Source organism: Apteryx mantelli, chromosome 1 (assembly GCF_036417845.1).
Source record: "Apteryx mantelli isolate bAptMan1 chromosome 1, bAptMan1.hap1, whole genome shotgun sequence".
NCBI classification, from domain to species: domain Eukaryota; kingdom Metazoa; phylum Chordata; class Aves; order Apterygiformes; family Apterygidae; genus Apteryx; species Apteryx mantelli.
Window position 1 is genome coordinate 168109790 of NC_089978.1, and position 25084 is coordinate 168134873.

The following is a 25084-nucleotide window of genomic DNA, read 5'->3' on the forward strand; positions in this document are numbered from 1 at the left end:
CATCTTCTTAAATTGCTTTTGGCATTTTCTTGATTTTTCCACCATTACATAATACTGCAACCATATGCTTATGTTTCTATTTCCCTGTTTGTTTTTGTTTTTTTTTGCTTGGAGAGCTAACAAATGCCATCCGCTTTGCAAGTAAAGCTTGCAAATTCTTTGATTGTTCTGGACTCTAAGTCTTGGCAGCTTTCTCTCCTACAAAGCTTAGAGCCTTTTCAGGATCCCAGTCTGGGGAGTTCTGGCAGAACTGGCATTAACTGGGAAATTCTGTACAGCTACTATACATTCCTTAATGTGAAGCTGTTTGCTTTATAGTATCAAAACCTTTTTTGACTTTATGCATAAAAGACAGCATTTTAGTTAGTTATGTATAAGTAACATAACATTAAAATGTTCTTAAAATATTGCACATGAAAATAAAGATAGAAAAATACCATCAGTCTGCAAAAATATCTTTATTATATATTGAGATCCTTTACAAAATTGAGAATCTTAAACTTACTTTGATGTTTAAACGTCCATTACCATCAGAGTGAGAGCTACATTTTAGGTATTTATGATCTGAGATCAAATTTCCTGACTCATTTAAGAGTATATTCTATTTCTCTGCAAATAACCCAAAACCCAGGATCACTCTTCAATTTTAGGTTGAAAGTAGAGCCCATTTGAGCTCAAAAGGAACTTGGGAAAATTATGGAAGGAGAACAAGTTTCAAATGAAAACTTCAAAGCTAATTCACTTGCAGTCCAATACTGCAGCAAAAAATCAGGTCCTTCATTTTAGGCCTCGCTACAGCGATTGCTACCTCTAATCAGCAAAATCTTACCTCAGAGCAAACCTGGGCATGAGCTAACACACTTGGGATATTCAGGCACAGTCTCAGGAGAATATATGTGCTTAGAGCAGTTAGAAGTGCAGGCAAAGGTTTCAAGCCCTCTCGATATACAAGGGGCAGGCGAGCTCTGAACCTTAATGCAGGACATCTTACATGTCCGTGATAGGAGCAGCATGTACTCCTCGGCAGTGGGCTCTCTGAAATGAAGCTGTGGTTAGCATGGGGATGGGATAACCTAAGCAATTCCCAGAGGCACTAGCAGACAGCACAAGTTATGGGCAGCAGCAAACTCAGTCATCACCTGTTTTCCTTCCATGTGTCAGACCCCGGGGAAGGTACCAGAGAAATCCCTGTGCTGTGAGGTTGTTTCCTGATCTACGCAGGGAGGGATAAACACTGGAAATGGAGTACACTGGAGCAGGAAGAAACAAGAAGAGTGAACTGGAGAGGGACATAGAGGTGGAAATTAAAATTCTGGCAGCATACGTTTGCTTTGGGGCAGGGATTGTTTTGGACAGCAGAACTGTCAATCCTGGCAGGGCTGTGCTTGGGGCATTGAGCTCACAGAGCTCTTTTATCATGTTGGACCGAGAAATTGAGAGGCCAAAAGATGAAAAAAAATTGTGTAATAATGAGATGAAAATGTCTGTTCCTGTTGCTTTCAGATGAAGGGACTGACCAATGAATCACTGAGCCTACTCAGTGCCCCTCCAAGGGCAGAACAGGATGTAATTTTCTGAGAGAGAACATGACATAAGATTGTAATGAGTAACAGCAATAATAAAGGAACTATATTATTATCACTGTTCTTTGTATTTTGAGAAGAGCTTTCCTCCAAGGATCTGAGAGCATTTCCCCTGTTTATGAGTCTGCATTCTACCATAGCAGTATTTTCCAGTGCAACACTGCGATGGATCCAAAGACATGTTTGCAATGGGCTTGGGATCTGGTTCCTCTTACAGATGAGCCTGCAGACTCTTCCTGCTGTAAATGTTGTTAGTGAATGGTCCAGTTGCCTTCTATGGTTCCACCTAAGAGGGGGAAGATTGCTTAATTTATTGCAAGTGTTTGAGTTACAGGCACCTATTTTCAAAATAATTATAACATGATATTTACCATGATAAGAAATAACGATGGGCACTCAGGAATTCAAGGAGCAAAGCTACAAAGAAACTGGTCCATCAGGGACCCTACAAATAGAGCATGTTGGTCTTGTGATTCATCTGGACACTTGAGGTTTTAAAAAGTTTGAGATCAAGTAAGGGTGGATTTTCAGTACCAGATGTAGGTGGAATTTATCACCATTCTTCTTTTTAGAAATACAGAAAGATCAAAGTATCTCAGCCCTGGGGTATTGAAGCAGGTGGGACGTGGAAAGGGTAAGGAATAGACAATCTCTTCAGGATGTTTTAAAATGAGCTGGAAAGCCACACTGCCTCTTTGATGTTGGCAGCATTTTAAAACCATTTGCAATTAGAGATGCTTGCATCTGATAAGTCCTTTCTCATCAGGGAAGATTAAAAAAGCATGTGCAATGCATAGTCATCAAAAGAAAGAAAAACTCTAAAGGCTGGAGTATTTTATCTGGAAATGCAGAGAGACAGAGGAGCTGTGCTGTCAATGCATATAGTTTCTAGAAGGTCCATGGAGACATATTCATTATGTGCTTCAGTGATATCATCAGAGTTTCTTAGAGATGTGCATTTTGGCAGCTTTTAGTGTGTTGGGAGGAAGAAGTAGTATGTGTGTGTGAGATAGGAGGAAGGTAATTCATTTTTTTCCTTTAAATAAATACTGTAATTAGAAGAAGAATATTGAGTACAAAATACATCCTGACAGGTGGAAAGTAATATTTTTAAAGTAGCATGACATTTTCCATCAGTATGGCTGTATTCATACTGCTATTTTAAAAATATATATAAAAAAGTACAGTTTCAATTAAAAACACACTAGTGATTAAATACAAAGAAAAGCACAAAATAAGGAAATGTATTTATGTTCTCCCTTATCTGGTACAGCTGCTAGTAGGTTCTGAGGTGGCTGAAGTCTTCCCAGATGGTTAGGAGGTGAGGATTATATGATATTGAAAAAGCAATTTGATGTCCTCATATTTTTCAGTAAAGTCTTAGATTTCTGATTTATGACCTGAACAGGGCAATAATTTGGGTTTTCTGAATGTGCCTACTTCTCACATGAGCCCCTCCATCACTGTGATTAAGAATTAGACTACAGATGACTGAAATCATCACTAAAACCCATGAATTTTGCAATGCATTATTTCTGTTTTGTATGTGCAATATGTGCATAATTGGTATTTCCAGCCAATTCTTACCAGAACAGCTGTCCATGACATGAGAAAAAAATACCAGATTCAATGCTGAGAGACTACTTGATTAAGACAGAACAAATCAGTATGAGTAAGTCGTAGAGACTGATCTATTCCCTTGTGTTTAGAGGCAGCACTTGTCCAGGAAAGCCTGTACGTTAGGGTTGACTTCCACTGGCTTGGGAGTGATGGTAAGCTTGAAAGAAGATGAGGAGCTTAGGTCAATGCTTATGTTGGTTTATCTACCTGTTTGCCCACCACCCACGTACCTACTCTGCAGATTTGCTCAGGAGGAACTGACCTCCCAGTACCAGGGCAGGGTGGACAGTAGGTATTTTTTAAATTTCTTTTGAGGCTCCATCACTGGGCAACATTTCAGTTATGTCAGTGGGTATTGGATCAGATCAAAGAGATCAAATTCCTGTTTTTGATGCTATTTAATTCTTGAAAAATTCCTTCACTAATTTGTACCTTGATTTCCCTGATTGCAAAGTAGGGATGCAGCTATTTCTATTCTTCCTAGTACCTCCTCATTGACATTCACGAAACATTTATTGCTAAAAGGTGCTATCCCAACATGGCAACATATGAAGCAAAGTTACTTTCCTAGCTGCTGCCAGTTGATGAAGCATCTCTGTACCACCTGATGGCCTGAAAAAAAAGTGGGAAGGATCATATCTGTGAAAAAGAAAAGTCTCCGTGCTTCTGTAAAAGCTAGAGTGAGTTCCTTGAGCAATGTTTTAAAGAAATATACCATTACAGAGAAATACAGTGTTTGGGAGACAGGTGGCAGACAGATAAAGAGAAGAAAGAAAGAAATAAAGCAACTAATAAAATTTTCTCTCTCTCCACAGCGCAGGGGAAGGGCAGGGCCCTGCTTTCCCCCATCATGATGACTCTTCCTGTTTTCCTCTTCTTTGTCCTCTTACCCTGCAGTAGATGCCAAAAGGACTTTGTGGATCGGCATCAGAAATGGAACTACAGGGAAGGCGGTAAGAGGTGGTGGTGGGTCAGCCTGAGGGGCTTGCTCAGGCAGGGCTGTACTTCTGTGTTATTTTGTCCTTGGGGTAAGACCTGCAGAGCCCATCCATGAGCATTTTAAGAAATAATCAGCTGGGGTGTCTAGTGACACCAGAGAAGTCTGGCAACAGGAGACAGAGAATTAAGCTGTAAGGGAAAGTTATTTGCTTTGTAATTTAAATCCTCTTTATGACTGATATTTGGTATTTCATCACAACTCAGTTGAGGTGAAGGGGAGTGGAATCAAATTCAGACCACTGGCTCATATTTTCTTGTTCTGTCAAATCTCCTCTCCTCTTTTCCATGGAAATTCTGCTAAAATAGCTGACAAAGTCAACATCAAGGGCGTGAACAGCATTACTCGAACACTTGAGAAATGGGGAAACAGCATCTTCTGGCAAATGAAACACACCTTGCTGAACAACCCAAATGCTTTACTGCCTGAGTTCTCCAGGTAATTCCCGTCATCTGAAGATAGGGTTCAGTCCTCATCTGGGTGGCCTTCCTTGAGCAGGATTCATCCTATGTAACTTTCAGATTGCTCAAGTGCAGGGAGATGAAGTCCATCATCCTGGAAAGCCATGCCCATTGTGCTGGCACTGCTCTCTTTCTGTAGACTCTCAACATGCACTCTGAACACCTTAGTAAATTGAATATCCTGCTCACTATTTACTGGGAAATATCTCCAGATTGACATGACTAGATTATAAGAATTATCCTAAAGGAAATTTAGGCTATCCCCATCACCTCAGTTCTGTGAAAGTAGGCTGCAAAAATTACTTGTGTTACAGGTCCACACATGAAATTGTCCACATGGCAGGGGGAGGAAGCTGAGCTGGCCTGTGATAGTTTTTGATTTGCGTGTTTGTAACTTTCTCAGACAAAGCTATTCTCTAGGCCATCTCTCATATTTCCCACTTTACATTACAGGAAATATTAACTATTTAACACACTCACAAAATTTACCTTAATCTGATGTTTCCAGAAACAGAGCAGAAGAGGCAATGAAAGAGAGAGAGGAAAGGGAATAGAGGGAAGCACTAGAAACCTAATATTGCTTAAGTCAGAGTTGCTCCCAGAGCAAGTGGTTGTCTTCTATAACTCAGCTTTTGTTTTAGGAAAAAGAAAAAAAAATCTGTCCACTAATGCTGGGCATTGAACCAACTGAAGAGAAAAGATTAGAAGGACAAAATAGCACTGGTCAGAAGGTCACACAGTATCTTACAAATTAGGGTTTAAAGAGGATGTAGTTGATAGATAATATGCTGACCTTTGGCACTGAGTTGATTTCTCCCTGACTACCTGATGGATATTGTTATTAGTGAAGATTTTGTCACTACTTTCATATTGCCAGTGCTGAGATTAGTTCGTGCCTAAGATTTTCAAGGCAGATATTAAGTCTTATATATTTGGAAAGATCTCAGTGACTCCTCAGCTGTAGTCCAGGGAGATTTAGGGAGGCTATTCAGCCATATTTCCCATGTAACACTTTGAGTTAAGAGTTTACTCTTAAGGACACAGACTGGTCCATTGGAAATGTTGAGGACTGACAGTAATACATGGGAATCACTGGCTCAGCCTGCATGGCTGCTTCTGCTTAACAGTGTGGCTAATTAATACTAATTAATATCAGGAGTGATCACTGGAGTGATTGTCAGGACTTCGTAAGACACAAAGGCAGCCTGGGAGGAAGTGGTCTGAGGGAAGGGATGGTGTCCCCTTACAGAAACCCTCACTCTCTGCGTCCCCCAGCTCAGAGAGAGGTGCAGGCTGGTGTGACCAGGAGGGCTGTGCAGGCACTGCTGTGTCAAGACATGCAGCAGCCTGCCCTTTCTTTGAGTAAGGCTAACAGGAGACCATGCACGTGGCCTCTCTCTTCTTCTCCACCTCTGCTGCTTCCAGCTGAGCGGGATGGTTCTTGTCTTTTCCCTTAAGACTGGAGTGCTGCAAAGGGCTTGTGGGAGCTCATAAACCTGCTGTTGTTCTGCATGAAGCCAGCTGTGCTTCAGTGGTAATGGAAAAGCGTGTCGCACCTGCTGGCCCTATAGGTCCCTGCAGCTGGGACATCTCAGAGGAGTTCCCACAACCCAAGGGGCAGGGTTGCTTTGGAGGCATCTTTTAGTGGCTTGCTTGTGATTCTCTCAGCATGAAGCCCCCCCTGCCAAAACACAAGGCCATAGCGATTTATTTTGTTTGCTAAGGAACAGTCCCCAGCCTGAGTTATTCTCCTGTATTACTCTCTCTGTAGTCTCCGTCCTGTCTCTGCGGCTGTGGACAATCTTCTGAGGGAAGTCCAGTCAATAAGGAGAAGGCTAGAAGAATTGAATGAACGGCTCAATATCATCAGCAAGACCATTCTTCCCACCCGACTTAATGCCCTGCAGAGCCAGAGGCGTGGAAACACTCAGCTGCAGAGACTTCCGCTCCACAGGAGAAGGCTGTATGTTCGCAGGAGACCTCAGAGGAGTTAACTCTCTGCCAGAAAATGAGGAAATCTTCACTTTTTAAAAACTACTTGATGGGTCACCATTAGACAGAATAAAGCATATATGACAGCCAACCTTACTGAGGAGACCAAAACTTCTGCATTTTGTTGCTGTCTTTCAAGTCCAGGTCAGTGGGTCAAATCCAGCTGTGTTCTGCAAAGACAGCTGTTTTGTGTCCCATGCAAAATGAGTTGACAAGCTCAGTATAGTTGAGTGTGAGCACTGTTATACTGTACCATCATTCTTTCTGCTTATGAGGCAAAGCTCTTTCTATAAAGATCAGATTAAATTCTGTCTCATTTTAACAGCACTCCACCTGAAACAGCTGGGGAATTTGATTTTCAAAAGTGTTGAACTCCTGATGAATGCAGCAAGATAGATTAATGCTTGGCACTTCCAGCTGGGCGGGGAGGAGGAAGGGAAGGTCTGTTTTAAAATATGGCCTTAACCTGTTCACCATTAGTACAAAGAATGCCCTGTTCACATGTTCAGAGGGTGGACAGGGTTGATTAACCTTGGTCTGTGCATAATGTCTCAAGAGTGAAGATGTGTCAGAGTCCAGGAACTATATTTGAAAACCCACCTTCTGCAGAGAGCTTTTTGCTGGTTACTTTGAGTTGGGCACTCAAAACCCTGTTATCCAACAGATATGTCCAGACCTTTCCAACACGCTGAAAAACATCACACTGACTTCTGTTAAGATCCCTGGAAACCAGGGTACGTTTTTTCAAAGCTATTTAGGTACCTAATGGCATACACAGGTGTCCAGAGGGATTTTCCAAAATAGCTTAGGAGATGGTTTAACCCAGAATCACAGGTAACCACTCAGTCAGTGTCTAACTCGCAGAGTATCTTCTGCACATGCAGACACAGACCTCCAGACACGTACTAGCATCCTTTAGCATGTTTATGATCTGTAGAAAAAGAACACACAGGCACCCCAGGGATGTTTATGTCTCAGGGAGTATCCAGAACACCTTGCCTTCAGCTTCTCTTTGCTTGTGAATTTCTGGTGACAAAAAAAATGGTGATAAAACTGGTAATAAAAAACAGCTCAGAAAACAAACTATGCACTTAATGCAGGATTGTATGGGCTTGCCTTTCAGGACCCTACAGGTGAATCCAATAGAGAGATTCTCATCCAGTGTTGCAGCCAACTGCATACCTGGAATCTACTAAAATACAGGTGGGAGAGTCAGAGAAGAGAATAAATGTAACTATTTGTTAAAGGTCTGGATAGAGCAATTTATGAGAATTTATGAGAACAAAAATAAAGAATGGATTATGTCTAAATGGTTGTGGGGGAGTCTGGCATGACAGTTGTTTTGCAAACACTCTCCAGGCATAAATAGTGAGGATGCAGACTAGCTATTCAAGGATTCCCAAGGCCTGAGCATATGGAAAGAAGTTCAATGACATTACAATAACCTCAGGAGGAAAGGCGGGCTACTAGCTTCATATGAAACCCCTGTCAATGAACCGGAAGTAACACAGTGAACATTTTGGCTGGGACCTGGGAGTTGGGGGGTGGAGGTATGAGGAGAATGAGACAAACTGATAAATATTTCCTGGGTGGAAATTCTCTGACTTCAGGTTTTCAGAAAATAACAAAACCCTAACTTGGCAGGTTTCCCCTTGGCTTTTGCCTGGGAATTTGAAACACTCCTTAACTAGATCAGGGAAAAATCAAGCCTGTGAAAAGGCTGATAAAAAGATATGGTTGTGCCTTTGGCAAATCTGCCATCATAATTCCTCAGGAAATATAGAGTGTTTTGATTCTAGAATATATTTACCAAAAGGACAAGAAATAACAGGAGAGAAAGTCCCCATCAGCCTCTTCCTTGTTATTCTGCATTTGGAACTACTAGGCTGTGCTGCAGCATCAGCTGTCTGCTTGCACAGGCTGCCAGTCCCTCTGGGGATGCTTTTTGCACTTTGCTTGGGGCTGTAGGGCCTGCTGGTCACTTTGGCCTATCTTGATGAAGAACACAACATAAATGTCATCTTTCATTACTTGTTCATGCTTTAGACATGAGATCTTTTTATTAGGCAACTTGAAGTTGTATAAAATCCATCAAGCACTACTGAACACAAAGCTAAGACTTCTGGCTCAGGGAAGACCCTCAGTCAGAGACCTTCGGAGGTGGGAGGCCAGACCAGATCCCTGCATGCTTTTACTCCTTACTTAGATGTCCACTAGCAACCTGTGCCACAGACAGAGGACTGGGCAAGATGGACCTGTGGTCTGACCCAGTCCAGCTATTTGTACACTGATATGTACAAATTGCTATTTTTGGCAAATCTCCTTAGCTCAACAGAGAAACTCTGTTTTAGAAGAGAATAAGCTGCAACACACAATGTATATTACAGTTTTGGAATTTCTTACATAACGGCGAATAAACCAAACTATATAGATGATTAATAAATGACTAAATCCATGGCCTTGTCATCACTGATAGCAGCCCCTCTCATTCAGTCTTTGAAAGCCCGTGTCAGACTCCAGCCTCGCTTCCAGATCTAAACACAGCCTGTTACGAAACTTACCCTCCACTTCAAGCAGCAGACTAGCAGATTTGATCACTTGATCTTGTCCAGCTGCTTTATTTGTCTTTGCACTAGTATCTCTCTCTAGAGGGAAACAATTTAGGGTCACATATCCTTATCATTTTCTTTTTTTGTTCTTAAAGAGTATAGGGAAATCATGCACCAGCCTGTTTCCCTGCCACTCACCTCCCATATTAGGAGCTGGGAGAAGTGCGGGTGAGCAGGCACCTCGCAGTGCCTCTACCCTGTTTGCCCAGGTGGGCATGTCTGCATTCGATCCTGCCCCGGCTACTGACTTCCTAAGTGACCCTGGGCAAGTCACTCACTCCAGCTGGCACTTGTCCTCTGAGATGTGTTATGCAATTAAAATCCACTCGTAATCATGAAGAATTTGAGTCTTTCATGCACATAAAGATACCTAGCTATATAAGGCCTTTTGAGCCCCTTATTGTGTTCATTTTCATACATTTCTGGTAAGGGATCTGGCTGCAGTGTTAAATGGAGCTCACCAGTTAGGCTGTGAACACACAAAGTCAGTGGAGAGACAATAACTATCAGCAGCAGCTTTGAAGACCCCTTACCTAAAGCTTAGGAAAATCAGGAAAAGACATGGAGTACTATTTAATTTCAGTGTCTTGAAAGAAAGCAATTATGATCTTCAGTGCCCCCCTTAGCTTCTTTTATTAAAAAAAAATTAGTAACCTTTATGAATTTGCAAACTTCAGGAGAGCTGTGTCTTTCCAGACTATATATTACACATTTTTGTCAGTATTTCCCCCTCCTTTATATTTTATTTCCTTCAGATTTCTTCTCTCTCCCAGCCAAGTACCATCTGGTCCCGTGCTTTACTACACTTTAGACTTTGCAGCTTCCTGCATGACTTCATCGGCGGCAAAGTCAGCGTTTCCACTTCCACTGCCCGCGCTGGTTTGACCTCCCGCTGTCAGAAAGGCCCAACATAATGGCCCAGCCCTGGCTGCTCGCTGCCCCAGGGCCTGTCCCTTGGGTTCCCTGGTGCTGCGGGATGCTGTGGGGATGCTGCGGGGACAGAGGGTTCCCAGGACACTGGGCAGGAGCCATGAGGGAGGCTGGGGCAGGGGGAGTTCCCTGGGGCGCTGCTGCCCTGGCCCACATGGGCCCCCCAGCACCCATGCTGCTGCCTAGGCAGGCGTCAAGGCCAGGGAGCACACACATACATGAACACACACATGTGCACACACAGAAGCATGTGTGCACACACACATGCACATACACACACAGCTGTTATGGGTAAACGCGACAAATTGACAACCACTCGGGCCGGGTTGCATAAATTCCAATTTAATAGAATAATTGAGCAAGTCACAAGTAAGCAAAACAGCGCTGGGCGGCCGGGGAGTCTCCTGCTCCACCAACGGCGCGCGCGATCCCCCGCTCACAGTCCCCTTATATGCCTGTAACTTCTGTGGTTGCGCCGGCTGTTGCTGGGGGGGGTCGGGATGAAAGCTGGCGTCTTCCTCTGCGTTGTACGTGGTGCCTTTCAGGTCACGCGCATACATTTCACAATACAATATCACTCTGCTGACTCAGTACAATCACTGTGGTGATAGCCAGTACTTAGCACCTAGTTTCATGGTAAAATCACTTCACGAGTTGATGTAACAAATTATTACCTATCACAATCCCCCCTTTTTGTTTTGGTCCTTTTTAATTTGTTCATCAAATCGAACAACAGCCTCCTGTGCCAGGAGGAGCATAGGGTTATGCTTACTCTCATCTTCATTCAGTTGTTCATATTGACTTCTTATCAACAGTAGGTGGGCAGCTTCGAGTCTGCTTTTAGCTAAGTTAATTATTCTATTTACTATACACGGTCCGAAGGTCAACACAAGTACTAATAAAGCCAATGGACCCGCGATTGTAGACAATAGGGTTGTTAGCCAGGGAGAATGACTGAACCATGATTCATACCACCCTTGCTGGGCTTCTCTTTCCTTTTTACGTCTTTCAAGGCCTTCTCTCAGTTTCGCCATAGTATCCCTGACAACTCCTGTATGATCTGCATAAAAGCAACATTCTTCTCCTAGGGCTGCACACAATCCTCCCTGTTGTAAAAATAAAAGGTCCATCCCTCTTCTGTTCTGTAACACCACTTCTGATAGTGATGTTAACGACTTTTCTAAGGCGGTGATGGATTTTTCTATTCGTTCTAAGTCCTCGTCCACAGCTGCCCTTGGGTGCTAAGGCTCTGCTGTTGTATCACTAAGGAGGAAATTCCGGTTCCCGCTCCCACTGCCCCGAGGCCCAGTAAGGTGGCTATAGTAATCGCGGTGACTGGTTCCCTCTTTACTCGGACCGGATGAGGGGTGTCCCAATGATCGTACATCACTTTTTCCGGATGGTACAAGATCCTGGGGACTACTTCTACTTGTATACAATATTCTCGGGACTCATTAAGCACCCTTAAGGAGACACAAGGAGTCAGGCCGGTTTTTGAGCATATCCATCTAGTTCCTTTGGTGGGAATAGCCCATCCATTTTTAGGGATGTGGTTTTGCAATGATATAGATCCACACAGCTTTTTCTTTGATTTTGGCACTTTGCCAATACACATTCCTATTCCTGTAACTTGCTCCATAGTCAATCCCTTCTTCTTATCTTCCCATTGACACTGTGAAGCTGGATCATTGCTTAAGGTATATGTTATATTTACTCCTATTGCTTCATAAAAAGGGGGTCTTATGTCGTAGCATAACCAGCAATGGGTAGTTATACTAGGGGTTGTAGCATTTAATACTTTGTAGGTTGCTTGCACAACCTTCTACAGAGGATTGTCTATCCTCTCTGTGGCTTTACTTTCTGAGATTACAACAGTATCTTTCGAGGTGGGGTGATTCATAGGAATACTTGTCGAATTCATGATCGCACCCGTTGGTTGGATTCCTGATTCTACTCCCTTAACAACTAAATTCGGCCCTATTGCTTGAGGAGTAGGTCGCACACTTTCTTTCTTTATGAAAATTAATCCGCCTCTATCGGTCCCGGTCTCCCAGTACCAGACTCCCCAGGTCTTTCCCAAGAACCATCCCGGATCTTCCGGACGGGTGATATTTATCATTAAATATTTACAAGTTCCCAGGGGGGTATAGTGGGGACTTCCCCGATACCCCAGCTGGAAATCCTCTTTAGGGGGGATACACCCAGAAGGCCCCCATTTTACTGATAAAAACTTATCTGATCCTGCTCCTGGAGTCCAATCAGAGGCTATAGTTTCACATCCCCAATAAGCACAATAATAAGAGTTTACAGTATCCTTGCCCAGGATTAGGACTAGGACAAAAGTAAAACCCCATATGATCTAGACATGGTTCAATAGGCACCAACTCACATAAAGTAGCTGTGAATGTAGGACTCCCGGGTACACTTCGTACTTGGATCACTGTTTGATCCTCCCACCTTATTAATGACCACTTAAGGGGTTGGTGTATATTATGTTCCCCCTTTGATTCGTCTTCCTAATAAGCCTAGCACAATCATCTTCCAGAGGAGTAGTGGACCCGTGGCTGGGCTAACGGATATTTTACGAACCCTTAATGCCTTGGAGGGGCGATCCGTGATGCCAAGTGTCTCTGGGACTTTAAAGAGTCTGGGCCTTACAATTTTGGGTATCCCTGCTTAGGAGGTGGCTTGTCGGCCTCGATCCCCACAGTTTCTATACGTCTCTGTCTCCTCTGCCTACTCTTTTGCTCAGAGCAGCAGGGTGTACCGTCTTCTCGACAGCAGCCGTATTCTTCAGGGGAACCTCCTGTATGAGCTTTTTGGATTTTTAAACGCTTCCCAGTTCTCCAGAGTGACACTCAACATACGGCACGGTCCACCTACAATTGGTGTTTTCAATTTTGGCCTTATGTGATCGGGGTGGTTGGCGTAGGTACAACCTTTCTCTGGTTGTACCCCTTTAGCAAAAGCTTCCCACCATTCCACCGATCTTTTCTTGAGATCCCTTTTTAATGTCAAATGGGTCAATTTGCCATAACAAAGGCGACAACTGCCGCTAGGGAGGTACCCGTGCTACCAATGAGTCCACTACTTCTCTTTACAAATCCTATATTTATAACACACAAAGGGATAACAAATACAATGTGAGGTTTTACAAAATGTGGTCTTACTTATCGAGGTTTCTAGGTTTCTTCTTAAAGGTTACTTTTAAATTGTCCGGGTTTCCAAAGGCTTCCCACGATGATTCTGAGATCGGCCCTTTAATTCTGCTGGCATGTGTCCATCCTCGCTCTGCAGTGCGAATAGCAGTGTCTGTGGTAAGCAAGACAAGGAAAGGTCCCTCCCAGTGGGGAGTCAAGGATGAGTCTTTCCAGGTTTTAATTAAAACCTTGTCTCCAGGGTTAACTCGGTGAATGGCTACATCTAGTGGAGGTCTCTGTACTATTAGTCCTTTCTTTATCAATTCTTGTCTTCTCTTCATAAGCTCTGTAATATATTTCTGTAATAATCTCTCTTCTGCTTTAGGATGTTCTTTTGGTATTTCTAAATCATATGGCATCCCATATAACATTTCAAAAGGGGAGACTCCTGTGTCAGTTCTGGGCTGAGTTCGTATATTCAACAAGGCTAAGGGTAAACACTTGATCCAATTCATCTGGGTTTCCATCATTAGCTTCGTTAACTGTTTTTTTTTTATTTCCCCATTCATCCTTTCTACCTTTCCCGAACTTTGAGGATGCCAAGGAGTGTGATGCTCCCACTTGATCCCTAAAGGATCTAATGTTTCTTTAATGACTTTGGATGTGGCCCCCTGTCTGAGTCTATGACCGATACATTCCCATACCGGGGTATGATGTTTTCTAGCAATATCTTGGCTACCGATTTCGCAGTAGCTCGGGCTACGGGAAAGGCTTCTATAAAGTAAGTTAAATGATCTACTATAACTAATAGGTATTTATACCTGCCCACTTTCGGGAGTTCTGTAAAGTCAACCTGTATTTTCTCAAATGGCCTCTTGGCTATTGATCGTCCCCCTGGGACTTTTTCTCTGAGGTGTTGCTTGTTAACCTTCTGACAGGTCAAACATTCTCCCACTAGTCTTTTTGCTATGTCATATATTCCAATGCACATATACTTGGTTCCAAACTGGTCTACTAATGCTTGCACTCCCCAATGAGTCTGTCGGTGGAATTCTTTCATGATTCTCCAAGCCACACCTTTGGATACAATTTCTCTATCATTGGGCAACACCCATTTACCTTCTTTTTCTAGGGCTCCTATCTGTCGTAATTTATCTGTTTCCTGTTTAGTAAAACTCATCCTGGTATCTAGCTTATCTTGGCCCTCTTTTCCTTCAGACAATAGGTGTAAAGCTGCCTTTCTTGCCTCTTCATCTGCTAGATTATTTCCCCTTATGTGGTAAGATGTGCCCTTTTGATGGCCCCTAACGTGTACTACCGCGATTCTCCGAGGTCCCCTCAGAGCTTCTAAAGTTTTTCTAATTAATTTTTCGTGCACTAAATTCTTCCCTTGCGAATTAATCAGTCCTCTTTCTTCCCATATTTTCCCAAATGTATGTACTACTCCATAAGCGTATTTAGAGTCGGTGTATATAGTCCCTATTTTGCCTTTTAAAATTTCTAAGGCTCTAAAAACCGCATACAATTCACAAGCCTGGGCCGACCAAGTTTTGTCTAGGGGCCCTGATTCTATTAACTAACCATCATATCTCGGCCCAGTAAATTATATTCAGCTTCGGGAACTAATAAAAAGGATCCCACACTTAATCGAGAGTCTGATTCTATTTTCACATTTTTAATTACTGGGACCTTAAAGGGTTCTCCTTTAGCTCCTATCACTTGTAGTTTCTCTGGGGATGGTTTACACCCCCAGGGTACCGTTTGGACAGTAGATCTTTCTGCCCCAGAATCCACAAGGAATTCTACTTCTTGTCGCTGGGGACCCAATTTCAATTTTATCAAGGGCTCGGTTCCTTTATGAGTCCCCAGCAGATAGAGCCCCTGACCCCCCTAATCTTCTTGGAACATTTGCTCATCCTGCATTCGCTTCCTGCAATTCCTCTTCAGATGCCCTTTCTTCTGGCAATAAAAACACTCAACCTGCCTCAAGTCCCTCATCACGACTTCTCTGGGTTGTCCTTCTTGGTGAGGTGGCTTTCTTTTAGGTCTGTTATACGACCTAGGAGGTTGCGCCTGGATCCCTCTCTGTCCTTCTCGGACTGCTGCCACCAGAATCTTTGCCTGCCGCCGATGAGTTTCCTCTTCCCTTCGCACATGCACTTTCTGAGCTTCCCTCAGCAATTCATCCAGTCCTCTATCTTGCCAATCATCTAACTTCTCTAACTTCCTTCTGATATCTGGAAAGGCCTTTGCTACAAACTGTGTTTTCAATAGAGCCTGTCCCACAGGGGTACTGGGGTCTACCCTGGAATAAAGTTGCAGGTTTTTCCTAAGTCTCTCAAGCCATTCTGTTGGTGTCTCATCCCTTTTTTGTTGTTCCATGAAGGCCTTATTAATATTTTGCCCCCTGGGAACAGATTCCCTGATTCTCTGAACTATTATGGTTCCTAGATCGGACATATGTGTCCGATGCTCAGCATTCTGATTGTCCCCGTCCGGCCGTTGGGTGGGCCATTTGATATCTGCTGTGGGACCTTGTTGGTGCTGTTGATCCCAAATCCGCATCCCAGCCCTACGGATCATTTCCCTTTCTTCCACTGTAAATAATATGCTTAAGATGGATTGTAATTCCTCCCATGTATAAAGGCTAGGACCCAAAAACTGATCTAGTTTTTCAGCCACCCCTAAAGGGTCTTCTAATAAATTCCCCATTTCCTTCTTAAAATCCCGTACATCCCCTGAACTCAGGGGCACGGACACAAAACCCATCCCTGGTTGCGGTCCTCCCATGTGGAGTTCTCGCAAGGGGTACAGCTGATCAGGTCGCCCACCTCCCCTCGTTTGACTCCTCGTGACCCTTCGGGTTTCTTCTGGGGAACTAGGAGGGTCTAGATCCCAGTCCGGGGTTGTTGGGGGGGCTATGAGGAGGGGCTGGTATTGGGTTTTGAGCTGGAGCTGAGGGAATATAGGGGGGAGGAGAAACGGGAAGTTCCTCCAATATTTTGCTTTTCTTCCTCGAACCCTTCTCTTTCAGGGTAAATATCATGGTTCGAGTATCTGGTCTTATTCATAAACTAGCATACTCACTTTCTTCTAAACTAAAGGGCTCCTTTGAATTCACATATATATTTGGGGCCTGACATATCCAATTTTCAAAAGACCCGTATATTGGCCAATAAAGGGGGTCTCTTCTAATCTGCTTCCCACCCCATACTTGCATGCAGTAATGTACCATTTTCTCTCGACTTTTGCCTTTTCGGGAGGGCCAATCGTTCCAATACTTAATCATTAATCCTAAAGGGCTATCGACTGTAAAGCCCTCTATGGGATCAGAAGACTTGCTCTTTTTCTGTCCCATCTTCCGGAGCACACACACACACGCTCAATCGCTCCCCTAGGTCGTGGCCCACGCCCTCGCGGACAATGGGAACCGCACTACTGTAGGGTCCGCTCTCGCTTCGTCCCTTGGGGACGTCTCACTTAGACGTGCTCCGGGGATCCCACCCCAACCGAACGGAACCACTTACCAATACTTTACTCAATCCTGAGTCTTCGTTCGGATCTTCGTGCACAAAGTTTACGGGATACTGCAGTTCTTTTGCTTACTTGTCCTGATTTAGGGTTCGGAAATACAGGTTCTGGTAGGGGAACTACCCACTCAGGGGCCATCCGAAGACGGGATGGGGCGCCTCCCCTGAGTCAGAGTCCCGAAACCAGGGAAGCCTGCATCCGAGTCACGGCACCAAATTGTTATGGGTAAACGCGACAAATTGACAACCACTCGGGCCGGGTTGCATAAATTCCAATTTAATAGAATAATTGAGCAAGTCACAAGTAAGCAAAACAGCGCTGGGCGGCCGGGGAGTCTCCTGCTCCACCAACGGCGCGCGCGATCCCCCGCTCACAGTCCCCTTATATGCCTGTAACTTCTGTGGTTGCGCCGGCTGTTGCTGGGGGGGGTCGGGATGAAAGCTGGCGTCTTCCTCTGCGTTGTACGTGGTGCCTTTCAGGTCACGCGCATACATTTCACAATACAATATCACTCTGCTGACTCAGTACAATCACTGTGGTGATAGCCAGTACTTAGCACCTAGTTTCATGGTAAAATCACTTCACGAGTTGATGTAACAAATTATTACCTATCACACAGCCATGTGCACACATGCACATAAACACACACAAACACACACATGCACACACAGAGGCATGTGCGCACACACACAGAGAAGCACACGCACACCTGCACGTGTGCACACAGGCACACCTGCACATGCGCCCCCCGCAGACACACACAGATATACACGCACAGACAACCTGCACGCACAAACCCCCTCGCTCCCACAACACACACAAACACACACACACACATAATGTGCATGCACACATGCACACCCACACACGAGCGCACCCACACGTACGCACATAGCTGCACACGCACGCGCGCGCACACGCCCTGCCCCTCGCCCCGCAGCCCCCCGCGGCCGCGGCCGCGGCGCAGGCGCCCTTGGGCGCCCCCTGGGGGCGGTGCGCGGCGCCGCAGGCGGCGGGGCGACCGCGGGGCCCTCCCACCGCACCGAGAGCCGAGCCGAGCCGAGCCGGGCCGGGCCGGGCCACCATGCTGGGCATGATCAAGAACTCCCTGCTGAGCAGCGTGGAGGCCTGGCCCTTCCGCGTGCTCAGCCAGGGGGCAGCGGTAGGTCGGCCGCGTGTGTCGGTGCATTTTCCGCTTGTCGCCGTGCCGCAGCGCCGTGGGGGCGCGGGTCGGGTCGGGGCGCGGGCGCGGGCGGGTGGCGGCGCCGCGGGGTCGCGGTGCGGCGGGGTCGCGGCGCTGCCGCGCAGCCCCCGCGGACGGCGCCGGCTTTGCCGGCGGTGCTCGCTGACGGCGGCCCGCTTTGCCCCAGGGGGAGGTCGCCTACGAGGAGAGGGCGTGCGAAGGCGGGATGTTCGCCGCCGTGGAGGTAACCGGGAAGCCGTTTGATGAAGCCTCCAAGGAAGCGGTGCTCAAGCTCCTGAAATACGTCGGAGGAACCAATGACAAGGGTGAGGGAAACCCGCTTGTTTGGCTCGGCGGCTGTTTGGCTGGTTTGTGGTGAGGGACGCTTCCCTAAAGCTGGATGGACTGAGGGGACAGCTCCACGGCAGTCCCAGCCCACACCCTGGCTTGCCCTCTGGTCACTGGGGGTCTTTGCAGTCCCTCGCTGAAATTAATGACATTGCCACGGGTTAGACCGTGGCCAGCTGTCAGCCAAGTCATGCTATGAGTCTGCTCCTAGCCTGTCCCTGTTTCAGGGTAAAATCATGAAGGTGGGCTGTCTAAGCAAGAATGTGTTACCTTACAGCTGGGACATCATGCGAACGGACACTCATATGTGTATCGCAGCTCACTGGATGAGTGCTAACTCATGAATCCAGGCTAACTGGGACACTTTGGTCCTGTGATCGCAAGTGTAAGACCTGCCCATTTAGGCAGTAAGATAGCTTTTATGACCTTGACTTTTTATCATTTGCTCCAGCTATTTTTATTCATGAAAAGGGTAATGAAGAATGAGCTTGTTTATAATGGTACTTCGAAGTGATTGCTTCTAATTCTCTACTTACTAAAGTATGTGCATCAGTAATCACCTGTAATGGGAAGAGAAAGACCACAGAGTAGTTTTGAGGCATATGTATTTGTTCTCATACCTTCCTCAGACATCTGGTAGAGAGAGTTATATGGTCTCTGTGGGAATAGGAGCTGGAAACAGAGGGAAATGGCAGTACGGCGGTGTGTTTTGGAAAGATGTTGGTCACTATTGCTGTAGGAGAAAGGGTACCTTTAATAACATGTGGCATGGGGGCAGGTGTGGTACCAAACTGTACAACTAAGTGGGAAAGATGTCTTGATCTCAGCCAGTTCTGTGGCTGCCTGATACCAAGGTTTGGAGGTTCCTTGCTACCGAAAGAGGGAGAGGGAAGGCAAATGTCTCTTAGTGCCATGTGGCACTACCTTTTGGAAGTAATGAGCAGAAGAGCAGCATGCTGTTTATGTCCTGTTCTGTTAGAGGTGATTTGTTAGAGGAACTGAGTATCTTGGTGGCATGAGCTATAATAGCAAATTGCCACGAAAATAGGGCTGTTCACAAGCAGCTGTTCAGAGTTCACCCAAGGGCCTTATCTCCCAGGGTCCTGTGTAGTCAGCAGAGAGAGAGATTTGGTCAAAGCAGACACCTAACAGGGCTGTTTTGCATGCCCCAGAGGCCCCTTCTATCTCCACTGAGTATGCAAGGAGATTGAGGTGAGAAGCCTTCCTAGGCTAAAATTAGATTTAATGAATCCCCCTGTTAATGCCACAAGTTCCCAAGGATGTAGCCATCTTCAGTAATTTCTGTGTTTCTCTTCCAGGGGTTGGAATGGGCATGACTGCCCCTGTCTCCATCACTGCTTTTCCTGCTGAAGATGGCTCCTTACAGCAGAAAGTGAAGGTCTTTCTGCGGATCCCAAGCCAGTTTCAAGCCAAACCTCCCTGTCCTAGTGATGACAGCATTAAGGTTGAAGAGAGACAGGAGATGACCATTTATTCCACGTAAGGAATTTGTCTGGTGATTTCCAGTCCCCAGTGCTGAGCTCTTTAGGGTGCTCTGAAGAGCAGTGTTGGTTTTACCAAGTGTCTTGCTGAAAACGGGGTGCATGTGGTAGAAAGAGATGGAGGGATCATTAAAGGCTGAAGACAGGTGTTTTATGCCTTTTTATTGTGGTTCATACTGCACAGATCTGGAACATGGATTTTTTGTCATTGGCAAAACAAGTGCTGAGGTTAGCCCTGCAAGGCTTATTGTCTCACCTGGGGAGGAGAAGGGCAGGGGAGGGTGAAAATGAAAGGACTGAGTCATTTCTGATCTCTGAAAACCATTGCTGTCTTCAGTTTTGGGGATCAAGCTAGCTTTTAGTCATCAAGGATGTCCTTTGGGGTGGCTGATATCAAACTACAGGGGTCAACTGAAGCCTGAATGCCAGTGTCCATCAGGGTAATGAGCAGCATTGCTTCAAACAGCCTTTGAATGTCTTTAGCTGTCGACTGATGTTATGCTGGACTCGAACAAGCATTGTAATTTAGCAAGAAACTCTTTATCCTGTTTTTAGCCCCTTGCATGCTCCCCTGCCTCATTTCTTGAACTATTTTGGCTGGCTCTGGATGGTCCCAGGCTGCTGGCTCCTCCTGCCTGTGACTGCTGCCTGGGTTGTGCTGCAGGGTGTGCTGCAAGGACAGGCCATTTTGTTGCAAACTTTGTCCCAAAGGCAGGACAGTGAGGTGCAGGCTGATGTGGAAACAGTTTCTATTGGTGGGAGGTCAACATAAACCAGACCAATTCCAGCCCTTTTGAATAGCTTTGTGGGCTGTAATTGCTAACATCTCCTGCTTCTCCCCCCACCCCCCTTTCCTTGGGCTAACCAGGGTCTGGCTTCCTGTCGCAGTCTGGTTTCTGTCAGACGGTTGTTCACACCACAGCAAACATGGTTGTTGACAGCGTTGGTGGAAGGACTGATTGCTGAGCAGACTTGGAGATAACCTTGTACTCCAGGAACCTGTTCCTCTGATATGGTGCTCATTCAAAGGGCTGGCCCATGCTGCTGACTGATATGTGTGGGGCTGTTCAGGGTCAGTCAGCAGCTGACTGCACATAGGCTGTGTAATCTTTGAGACTGTTAATCTCTCACAGACAAAACGCACTGGTTCATGAAGAACAGTGCTGGCGTGAATGCATGCTGTGGGGAGCTGGATCAAAATGTGTGGCTATATAGTTGATGAGTGTCTTGTTTTCTCCCTCTCTTTCCTTCCTCTTGCAGGACTGTCTGCTAACCTCTTTGCATTCGGTTTCTTTGCAGGCAGTTTGGTGGCTACGCCAAAGAGGCGGATTATGTGAATTATGCTGCCAAGCTGAAGTCTGCTCTGGGGACCGAAGCTGTGTACCGCAAGGATTTCTACTTCTGCAATGGCTATGACCCCCCTATGAAGCCTTATGGGCGACGCAATGAGGTCTGGTTTGTGAAAGAGTGAGTGTCTGGCTCCTGGTGGTGCTAGCCCCTGGCACTGAGAGCCTCCCCACCCTACATCCCTGTCCTCTTCGAAAGAAACTAACAATTTGGCAGAGGCAGAAAACCGTCATACCCTCCCTTCACACCCATGCCTCGTTACTTTAATGGACCAACCATTTTAGAAGAACAGCGCAAAGCCCTGACGATGCCTCCTTCCCAGGCCTGACCGCTCCTTCCCTCCAGACCAAGTCCTCAGCCACATGAACTCTCATGATCTCTCAGTGGCTTGCTCTTATCTTCCCTTACACTCCCAGAGGGAGCTGAGACAGCTAAAGTACTTAACTAGCAAGGCTGTTGCCTGACAGGAGTCATGTCCACATACTGGCAGACTGCTAGGCTTACCTGAGGCAGGCAGGAGGACGTGACCAAAGTGCATACAGGGACTTTTTTTTATCTTCTTGAGTTTGCTGCAGCTTCAAACACTGCTCTTATCTGTGCCATTCCAAAAAGCAGTCTAAAGGGACATGGATGTTTGCTACAGACACAGTCCAGTGAAAATGAGCATCCTCTTCATTTTCTCATAGTGTGAAACAGAGCAACACTTTTGCTATCTGACCAAGAAATGTCATTTAGATGAAGATCCCGTATTCTCTTTATGAAATCTCTTCCGTTCGAGAGGTGGGACGCTTTGGGGTACGTTATGTCCTGATGTTAGCTAGGTGCTGAACAGTGTGATGTGGAGATCCCAAGAGCATTTCCTAACCTTCCTATTAGTTGTGTGCAATATTTCTTTAAAACTAGCTTACACAGGGGCCACAGTTGAAATGTGCATGTTAATCTAATTGGATTAGAAGAATACAGACTGTGAAAGAAGCAGGTAGCTATTACTTGTGATCTGAGTGTGAATTTCAAGAATGGTGAGCATCTAGTTGTGGGAGCAACTGTGGGTGCCTTCTTTAATGGTGTCATTTCTAGAGGGGCTACTCAGAGCAGTTGTCTTTAAGGGACAAAAGCCTGCTTGTTCTTGAAAACAGGGATTTACTTATCAAATAATGAGTAGCCACTTCTGAAATTTCAAGTAAAATAGTAAGGATGAGTCTTGTTTTAGGAACAGTGTGATTGTTTAACTGTTATGCATTAAACCAGCATTTTAGCTGTCAGTTTTCTACCAGCTCTCTGCCAGGCAGGCAGCAGGACTCCTATAATGGGAATGTGCACCATGCTACAGTGGGTGCCTGTGTAATTTGTTAAATTCAACTAAAAGAGGTGTATTCCTGTGATGCTAAAGTGCCTCAAAGTCCAGATGCTTTCCAAAAGCCATTTTCTGTTTAGAGTGGAAAGAGATTTTTTACATGGAAGCCACGTTCTGACTAGTCAGGAGCTTTTTCACATGTTCCTTTTTTCTGAAAGCAAATCTTAGCAGTAAAAGGAGAAAAATCTTAGCAGTAAAAGGAGAAAGAGCTTTGTTGTGGGCCTCACAACAGAGTTTCAGTTCCCTGTGTGTAAGAGCAGGTGGTCAGGCTGAGAAAAAAGAGCAGGTGATTAGTTAATTTTCAAAAAATAAAAACAAAGGGAAAACTATTAGCTGCAGTTAGTGATTGCTGCACAGGGAAGGAGGAATCAAAAGGAAATAAGGGTAGACAAAGAGTTAGAGTTCAGGAGTCACAGCCATGAAGCAGTTTACTGAGGAGCAAAGGCTCTTCTAAGGCTGTCCCCAAAACCAAAGGAACTTATGCATATCCTGGGTTATTTTTACCTGCATGGGTGAGGAATGGAGAGATATAGTGCTGCCTGCTTTATGTATTCATGGATTGATTTGGGGACTCTTGCATAGACTTTCTGTAGATACAGTCCTTTCTGGCTTTGGGTGATGAATGTTTTGCAATGACTGAAATCTTGAAATTTCAAAATTTCTCAAAGTTTCTCAAAATTTATCCTGTGAAATCTTCAAATGTTGAGAAGGCTGATAATAAATCTAATATGAACAGAGCTCCACATCTCATTAGCATGATACAGGAGGAAAACAGAGTTTTCACAACATGAATATGCTCTTCCTGAACAGAGGGCAAGAGCTTCTGACCCAATAGTGAGAGTAATCAAGTCTGTAGGCTCTGTCTGTGCAGTCCTACTACTGGCTAAGTGGCCTGTCCTTTTGCATGCAGTAAATAGGGTATTGTTTCATAGGTAGTGTTACTGATATCAAAAGTTATGCAAGCTGAATTGCCTTTTCTTCACAAGCAGAGATGCCTGTGTTCTGTCTGCACTTTGTAGAGTTTTAAATAAATAAAAAAATGCATTAATATTGTGAAGTACAATTTTTGTGCTGGTCACTGACTCTGTGAGCTTGGTGGAAATTGTTGATTTGAAAGACTTTAGGTTGCCAGTTTATCAAAATCTGTCTTATTTTTTCTGTTTGGGGTACTAATCATGGCACAATATCTATAAATAATCAATTTCTATAAATAATCATCATGCTTTTTCCAATAAATTGCTATTTTATGTATCCTGGTTTGGCCTTATGTTATGTGACTGTATGTGAGATAGGAACTGATGCAGTAATCTGTTTCTTCATTGGTTTCAGCTACTGAAAGGCTTTGACTCATGTTTTTTGTACTAATGTGGGAACTGGGGGGCCTACTCACCTGAGTAAAATCATGTGTTCACTTGTATATTCCTAGGGCTGGGAGTGGGATCCAAAGATGTTTTGGGATTCACAAACAGTGTTTAGGCATATATTTATAGACTGATTTTCAGCGTGATCTGCTGCCCGAAAATGGTAGCCTTATTGTCACATTCAAGATCCACCTAGCTCAGTGTCCTGCTGCTGGTGATGCACATTAGTGGGCACCTCATATTACAACATCAGGGTAACTGTGTACTGATATCTCCTGCAGATATTCCTCCAGTGTCTAGTACATTGTGGCTCAGGGATTTTTGTTATTGTGTTTACTAGCGTCGACAGACTTTATCCCATGTGTTTGTCCAGTTGCTTTTTAGAGCAGGCAAACTAACTGTCCATGGCATCCTTTTAGTCTCTGCAAGGATGAAATGCCAAGCCCCCGCCACCAGTCCCCAAGGCAGCTTCCTCCAGCTCCCTGGCCCCAGGCCTGCTGTGTGCTGGCACAAGGGTAGAAATGCTCTTTGGCTGAGGGTTTCCAGCAGGCAGCCGAGTCAGCCACCTTTCTGATACACCTCCATCGCTGTGGATTGACGTCAGTTTGGGTAGCCAGCCTCTCTTTGTTGGCATTAGAGAGTCCCTAGTGTCCTCAGTCATTTTGCTGAGGCAAAGCATAAGCGAGTCAGAAACGTGCTCTGGGTTTTGACCCAAGGCCAGCATGGTTAGAGCAGCTTCATCCCGTGCAATTCACTCTTGAATCGATGTAAAAAAAAAAGCCTCGGGAGGTTCTCTGCCCCCTCTGGTATTTGTTCTCCAAGGGATAAGTGTGGCACATTGCCTAAAGATCTCCTTTCTTCTCCTTTGTTCTTATGCGGAGTCACAAGCAAACACTGAAATGGAGACATTTTAATGCTTTTCTGATGTTCAGCAGGGAGTCACAGTGTTAACTATTGTGTCTGGATTTAAGAAGATAGTGGGGGGAAATGGGAAGGAGGCTGTTTCTCTTGGCTTAGGCACTTCAGCCCTGTCTGCAGCTGCCTTGCAGGGCACGGGGAGCGGGAGTGCGTGAGCAAAGGCCTGTGGCTTCCTCCACACAGCTGGGAAGAGTGACGTGCTCCGTGG

The 25084-nt window shown here is 45.2% G+C and overlaps 1 protein-coding gene across 1 annotated transcript; it reads left to right on the forward strand.

The window, feature by feature from the left end:
• Positions 1-17915: 17915 nt before the first annotated feature.
• Positions 17916-23853, forward strand: HEBP1 (heme binding protein 1). Its single transcript, XM_013948089.2, has 4 exons — positions 17916-18025; positions 18234-18372; positions 19714-19894; positions 21196-23853. Exons 1-4 carry the CDS (start codon positions 17948-17950, stop codon positions 21365-21367), a joined length of 570 nt encoding a protein of 189 aa, XP_013803543.2. The 5' UTR covers positions 17916-17947; the 3' UTR covers positions 21368-23853.
• Positions 23854-25084: the final 1231 nt, after the last annotated feature.

What these genes read in the sequence shown, in the direction of transcription:
- HEBP1 (XM_013948089.2), top strand. Translation starts at nt 17,948, where the DNA reads ATGCTGGGCATGATCAAGAACTCCCTGCTGAGCAGCGTGGAGGCCTGG. An exon ending in CGGAGGAACCAATGACAAGG is followed by an intron (nt 18,373 to 19,713) that starts GTGAGGGAAACC and finishes TTTCTCTTCCAG; the next exon opens with GGGTTGGAATGGGCATGACT. An exon ending in GAGATGACCATTTATTCCAC is followed by an intron (nt 19,895 to 21,195) that starts GTAAGGAATTTG and finishes GTTTCTTTGCAG; the next exon opens with GCAGTTTGGTGGCTACGCCA.